Genomic DNA, 6,788 nt, shown 5'->3' with positions numbered 1-6,788 from the left:
CTTACTACATCTCAGTTTATTTGTCAAAGTATCAGATTCCCATCAACAATAAATGACATCACATTTCACAGAAAGTCTACAGAGAAGATGAGCCCCCCCCATCCCACTCTATTCTGGGGTCTCCCGCCTTCTCTATTCCATACGGCTCTGCTGGGGTCTCCTGCCTTCTCTATTCCATACGGCTCTGCTGGGGTCTCCCGCCTTCTCTATTCCATACGGCTCTATTCTGGGGTCTCCCGCCTTCTCTATTCCATACGGCTCTGCTGGGGTCTCCCGCCTTCTCTATTCCATATGGCTCTATTCTGGGGTCTCCCGCCTTCTCTATTCCATATGGCTCTATTCTGGGGTCTCCCGCCTTCTCTATTCCATATGGCTCTATTCTGGGGTCTCCCGCCTTCTCTATTCCATACAGCACTGCTGGGGTCTCCCGCCTTCTCTCGTCCTCTGGGGTCTCCCGCCTTCTCTATTCCATACAGCTCTATTCTGGGGTCTCCTACATTCTCTATTCCATACAACTCTATTCTGGGGTCTCCCGCCTTCTCTATTCAATATGGCTCTATTCTGGGGTCTCCCGCCTTCTCTATTCCATACGGCTCTATGCTGGGGTCTCCCGCCTTCTCTAGTCCATACGGCTCTATTCTGGGGTCTCCCGCCTTCTCTATTCCATACGGCTCTATGCTGGGGTCTCCCGCCTTCTCTAGTCCATATGGCTCTATGCTGGGGTCTCCCGCCTTCTCTAGTCCATATGGCTCTATGCTGGGGTCTCCCGCCTTCTCTAGTCCATACGGCTCTATGCTGGGGTCTCCCGCCTTCTCTAGTCCATACGGCTCTATTCTGGGGTCTCCCTCCTTCTCTATTCCATACGGCTCTATGCTGGGGTCTCCCGCCTTCTCTAGTCCATATGGCTCTATGCTGGGGTCTCCCGCCTTCTCTAGTCCATACGGCTCTATTCTGGGGTCTCCCGCCTTCTCTAGTCCATACGGCTCTATTCTGGGGTCTCCCTCCTTCTCTATTCCATACGGCTCTATGCTGGGGTCTCCCGCCTTCTCTAGTCCATACGGCTCTATTCTGGGGTCTCCCGCCTTCTCTAGTCCATACGGCTCTATTCTGGGGTCTCCCTCCTTCTCTATTCCATACGGCTCTATGCTGGGGTCTCCCGCCTTCTCTAGTCCATATGGCTCTATGCTGGGGTCTCCCGCCTTCTCTAGTCCATATGGCTCTATGCTGGGGTCTCCCGCCTTCTCTAGTCCATATGGCTCTATGCTGGGGTCTCCCGCCTTCTCTAGTCCATACGGCTCTATTCTGGGGTTTCCCATCTTCTCTTTTCCTCACATGGAGAGCTTTGTGAATCCTCATATAGTGCAAAATTCAGACTCTAAGAAGTGATGGAACCCCAACGCCCCCTATCAGTGTCATTTACATTAAGTTACCAAATCAGGAACAGACAGACATATTTATTGGACTAGTTGCTGAAGTGCAAGAGGTAAATCCCCGCTTCTTCCTCATTTATAAATTGTTCCTGAATTGTAATGGTGGGAAATGAGAGAATCTCCCCGCCAGCAGTGCAGTGAATGATGCTTTTCCAGAGATATGTAGAAGATAAATGAATGACGCTTCCTTCTAGAACCAGATGGGGGAACAGACGACGCTTCCTTCTAGAACCAGATGGGGGAACAGACGACGCTTCCTTCTAGAACCAGATGGGGGAACAGACGACGCTTCCTTCTAGAACCAGATGGGGGAACAGACGACGCTTCCTTCTAGAACCAGACAAGGGAACGGACTACACTCCCTTCTAGAACCAGCCAGGGAACGGACAACATTCCCTTCTAGAACCAGCCGGGGGAATGGACGACGCTCCCTTCTAGAACCAGGCAGGGGAACAGACGATGCTCCCTTCTAGAACCAGACGGAGGAATGGAAGACGCTCCATTCTAGATCCAGCCAGGGGAATGGATGACACTCCCTTCTGGAACCAGATGGGAAAACAGACGACGTTTCCTTCTGGGACTAGACAGGGAAACGGACGATGCTCCCTTCTAGAACCAGATGGGGAAAAAAGGACGACGCTTCCTTCTGGAACCAGAGGGGGAACAGATGAGGCTCCCTTCTAGAACCAGATGGGAAAACGGACATCGCTCCCTTCTGGAACCAGACGGGGGAATGGACGATTCTTCCTTCCAGTTTTTGGAAAAGGGAAGATCACTGAGAATTTGTTTCTTTTCAGGATATTGTGAAAACGAAGCGCTATGTGGGGTTCTAGTAGTAATACTTTCACGAAGACGGCACAGTCTTTTTTACACACATATTTCAAAAATATCTTCATTTTGTAGGAAAAGTGACCATAAAAACTACACAACTCCCTACTTGAAGTCACTGACTCAGGAAGGGAAAACACAGTGATTGATCTTCCTCTCCGATGATGACATCACATCTTCACATGACCAAATACGCCCACAGGGAACTGCTTGACATGAGTTGGCCACTGAGCAGCCAGCTGGAAAAACTTGACATCGTTCCACTCCACCCCGTCTATGGTGACTGCAAAGAAAAATAATGAGATCAGATCACCAGTGACACCGACGTGAAGCCACATCGATATCGGCCACTCACCTCGCAGCATGGTGTTCTGGTTCTTGGCTGTACAAATGAGGCGGCTGATCCCCTCAATGACCTGACTGCGAGATTCAGCTTCCTTCTCTTTGGGCTTCTTACTGAGGAACATGACTAGGAGAGGAGACAAAATTCTCATTGCATGGAACGTGGGGATCAAACACGACCGAATGGGGAAGGAGAGGATTCTGTGAGCCAGGACTGTGGGTATCAAAGGGAGAAGATTGGGACAGAGGATTATGGGTAAGGAGAACAAAGAGAAAGGATTGTGGGTAAGGGGAAGGGTGATTCTAGGTAAGGGAGATGATTGAAAATAAGGTAATAGAGCAGAGAATTATGGGTAAGGTAGCAGAGGGAAGGGATTGTTGGTAAACGAGGATTCTGGGTAAGGGAAAAGGAAGAGAACATTTCTAGGTATGTGTTATCTGTGTAAAAGAATTGGGGGATTCTTCGGGGAGAGGATTGTGGATGGCACTTGGCGGTGGGGGATGGTGGGTTGGCCTCAGTTCTCTTGTAATCCCTCTTGTGGGATCCTTTCAAAAAATCTTTATTACAAGAGACGGCTTTGAATGGTACCCGGTACAGGTTCTGCCATTTATCTGATCCCCACCAGGATTTTCCTCTCACTGGCTGGTGGTTTTCCTCCATGATGAAAGTGACTTAGGAAGGGGGTGTAATGAGATTTTTGTGGGGCCCCTGTGCTTTCCAAGGGCCACAGTGACAGCTCTGAGCTGCCCGGTACACTTTATGCTACTCTAGACCCCTGCATTACTTACTCATGTTCTTTGCACTCTGCCTTATTTATTATTGACCCTTGAATTCTGGGTGACTTATTACTGAACTCTACAAGCTGCTGAACTCTGAATTACTAAAGCTGGCCATAGATGGACTGACCTTTGATTGGTTCAGCCGGGACTGGGTGGATTTCGATCCATCTTTGACGCTAACCCTAACCTAAAGATCAACGTCTGTGGAACGTTATATTGGGAAATTCTTCTCTATGAACGAGCTGCAGCGCTGATCAGTATTCTGAGAGTGGAGGAGTCCTACTGCCAGAACACAATCGCACAGCAGGGAGGATTCCTTGGAGAAAAGAAGGGTAATCTATGGTCAGCCTTACTCCTGGCCCTGCACTCTTCAGGACTTCATTACTTTTAATGAGGCCTTGCAAATGTATCTGAAAATAAAAGTGTGGCAATTTTTCCTCTACCGTGTTGTTCAGGGTTGCTTAACCCTCCCGCCATAGATGAGAAAGCAGCAGTGAAAGGTGAAATGAAGGGGGGGGGAGGGTCTATGGAATATATGTATAGACCCCTCCCATCTCCTTCCCCTTTTATTCCATAGATCCCTCACAACTCCTTTTTCGTAGTTTTCCATAGACCCCCTCCCATAGTATTTCATAGACCCCCTCCGTCTGTATGGACAACTTTATCACCAGCGAAGATCTGATGGATGATCGTGGGAGGACATGACGAGCTTCACATGGCGGGACACAGGAAATGACTGCTCACAAGGTACAGGGACATCTTCCAGCACTCACCTTTCTTGTTCTTCTCCTGGGTGACAATGGTCATGGCCATGCCGAGTGGCAAGTTGTTTTCTCCGGGTGGGGGGAGACGACTGACTTGCAGTGACCGAAAATTCCCCTTTATTGTGTTTTTAGTGGCTGTGTCTCTCCTGTCTCCATCTTTCCTGCGATCTGCCCCCTGCCACTGCCAGTAATCCACCTGGAGCCCCATCACCTCTAGGCCTGAAGACAAAGCCCTGAGACCGCCAACAACAGAGGGAACGATGGAGGGGGGAGGAAACAACAGCAATGGGAGAGAGAAACAGAGAAAAGCAGATTAGTATATGGAGGCCTCCATGGTCACGTACATTATGTCAGCAGTCACGTTGCAGAACTGTGGAAGGAGGCGATGTCAGGTTGTAAAATGTTATTTTCCATAATAAATAAATCATTTTTTGGGGGACCCATGTGTGTCTTTCTAGTGGCAGTATATGTCCCATTCAGTATATGTCCCCAGGACAGTGTTGGGGAAGAGAGAACCCGGACAGAAGAGCTCAGTGCTGCACGAGACATTACTCATAATTTAGAGCCTCTCACCCGGCATTAGACAGGCCACTGCTGACTGAGGGTGATGGAGGAGGGGTGCCGGTGGCTTCTTTAGTAACAGAAGTGTTGGCTCCAGGAGAAGAAGAGGAACTCAGGAGTGATGGACTGCAGACAGAAGCCTCATCCGAATCCACTGCAGAGAGAAGAAGAACACAAACTCATTCACACCATGAAAAGTCTTCATCTGTAGACCAAAGTAACTTACATGGAGAATTCTCTCTGCAGAATCAAATGATGTCTTCTTTCCCTAATAACAATCGTTCCCACGATAGGTCTCCTTCAGTGTAATATCATACAATAAACATGTAATGGACACCATGTTGGGAAGGTACGTAGTGAGGTCAGTTGAGTCAAGCGTTCCATTACGGAAAGCAGAAGAACCAGTGAAGGTTTGAGCACATATGAATAGTGAGATAGTGTAGGCCTTGTGGACATTGGAGTCATTACAGGACCCTCACTTGTGGCCCCCATACCTCCATATGGTCATGGAACCCCCAGGTATGCATACATTGGATGGCAGGGCTATACCTATTCCTTACCCTGTGTGGTCTGTAAACTCACCAGAAGCTGGCAGTGGTTGCTCCACAATTCCAACCTTCACAATCTGTGACAATATAAGACAAGCATATATTCATTTTCAGGACACAGACCACAGAAGCATATAGAGAGGAAACGGCACAGTGACTTGGGGATGGATGGAGTACAACAGTACAGTGAGACCAAGACACCATCAGGACCATCATTCAATGTAAGAGTGAGAATGCATCTATAGTGAAGCCTGGAGTGTACTAGTGAATCTGTGTAATGAATAGCGGCACGGACGCCTGTCAATATACTCCGGTACTGCTATCTTTATCAGGTCACTTCCCAAAATCAAGAATTTTATTAGAACAAACCAGGTTGCCTTCAAGTTTGGTGGATATTTCTGGTCTCATCCACGTAGAATATTGAGGACCCAAATGAGCCAGTACAGGGACAATATTCCTAAGAGTCTTCCCAGTCTAATCTAGATAGAAACGCGTCACTTCAGTATAATGCGATGACCCCCAATCATCGTCCATGTGGGCACCCTCAGATGAGCTCAAGACATGAAGGAGGAGGAGAGATTGATGGGGGTCAGGCTAAACGAGGTGAGAGATGAATGGAAGGAGCAAGAATTCTGATGGAGAGAAGACTGTTGTCATTATATTACAATATATTTATTGAGATTCAGAGTATTCATTTTAATTAGTCGGAGCTTCCTGTAAAAAAGATGGCTAAACGTGTCTGGTAACTGGGGTAGAGATTGGCAATAACGGTTACAAAGTCCAGCTCAAGTCTAGATGGTAGCAGATTTGTACAACTCACATTTCTAGAAAAAAAAAAGTGTGTGTGGGGGATGGGGTGATCCGCTGCAGAGTGAAAGTCAGTGTGTACATTTATAAATCATTTGTTGTAGAAGACCAGGTCATCCGAACCTCTGCCACTGACGCATTTCGCTCGGCAATGAGCTTGATTGTAGAGTCAGGCCAAGGCTTGGCTGATCTTGCCTTTTATTCCAGATGTATGAAGAAAATGTAAACTTCGGCCTTTATTCTGGAGTGGCACCCCCTCCCTTTTTTTTTCCTATAATGTCTGCATGCTGGGCAGAGGATGGACTACTTAGGGAGCCAACACCCTGTGCTGGGACTGGGAGCGGAGGGGTATTTGGTTATATGTACTGAGGCTAAATGGCTTGTTCCTGGTAATGAAGGCCACAAAAGACAATGACCAAGTGGCCATGTGACAAAACTTCTCATTATGGACACCAACAAGCCACAGAGCGATCAGTCATATAAGAGAGGAGCACCAGAAGACCACAGATGGCTTTATTCTAAACACATTTATGGGATTTCATTCTATATAACGAACACCAAAATGTGAAGAGCCTTCGTCCTTCTTTAGATGTATTTTATGATAACGACCTGAAGACATTGCAATGGAGGACCTCATCCAGCTCTAACAGCCTCAGCTTCTTCAATTCTAAATTATCAGAGGTCACATTCCACCGTTCTGTGATAACGTTCACTCAGAATGCATCAAT

At 47.7% G+C, this 6,788-nt stretch overlaps 2 protein-coding genes across 5 annotated transcripts in view; both read right to left on the bottom strand.

The window, feature by feature from the left end:
- On the bottom strand, positions 1 to 1,316 carry LOC143986939 (uncharacterized). The gene is made up of 2 exons (XM_077485354.1): positions 165 to 1,316; positions 1 to 127 (listed from the first exon to the last, which is right to left on the bottom strand). Exon 1 carries the CDS (start codon positions 1,314 to 1,316, stop codon positions 546 to 548), a length of 771 nt encoding a protein of 256 aa, XP_077341480.1. The 3' UTR covers positions 1 to 127; positions 165 to 545.
- A 1,079-nt stretch (positions 1,317 to 2,395) lies between these two features.
- LOC143986937 (phosphofurin acidic cluster sorting protein 2-like) overlaps positions 2,396 to 6,788 on the bottom strand; it is a 134,714-nt gene continuing 130,321 nt past the window's right edge. For all 4 annotated transcript variants that reach the window (XM_077485351.1, XM_077485348.1, XM_077485349.1 and 1 more), the window contains 5 exons: positions 5,288 to 5,330; positions 4,718 to 4,859; positions 4,154 to 4,377; positions 2,614 to 2,727; positions 2,396 to 2,541 (listed from right to left, as the gene is read on the bottom strand). In XM_077485351.1, the coding sequence (XP_077341477.1) occupies positions 2,429 to 2,541; positions 2,614 to 2,727; positions 4,154 to 4,377; positions 4,718 to 4,859; positions 5,288 to 5,330 (636 nt within the window). In that variant the 3' untranslated portion in view covers positions 2,396 to 2,428. The remainder of the gene's footprint in view (positions 2,542 to 2,613; positions 2,728 to 4,153; positions 4,378 to 4,717; positions 4,860 to 5,287; positions 5,331 to 6,788) is intronic.

Source organism: Lithobates pipiens, unplaced genomic scaffold, assembly GCF_037356315.1.
Source record: "Lithobates pipiens isolate NorthernLeopardFrog02 unplaced genomic scaffold, aLitPip1_a1.2 Scaffold_18, whole genome shotgun sequence".
Classification (NCBI taxonomy): Eukaryota; Metazoa; Chordata; class Amphibia; order Anura; family Ranidae; genus Lithobates; species Lithobates pipiens.
The sequence above is the reverse complement of the archived record's forward strand: the minus strand, read 5'-3'. Positions and strand labels throughout refer to the sequence as shown.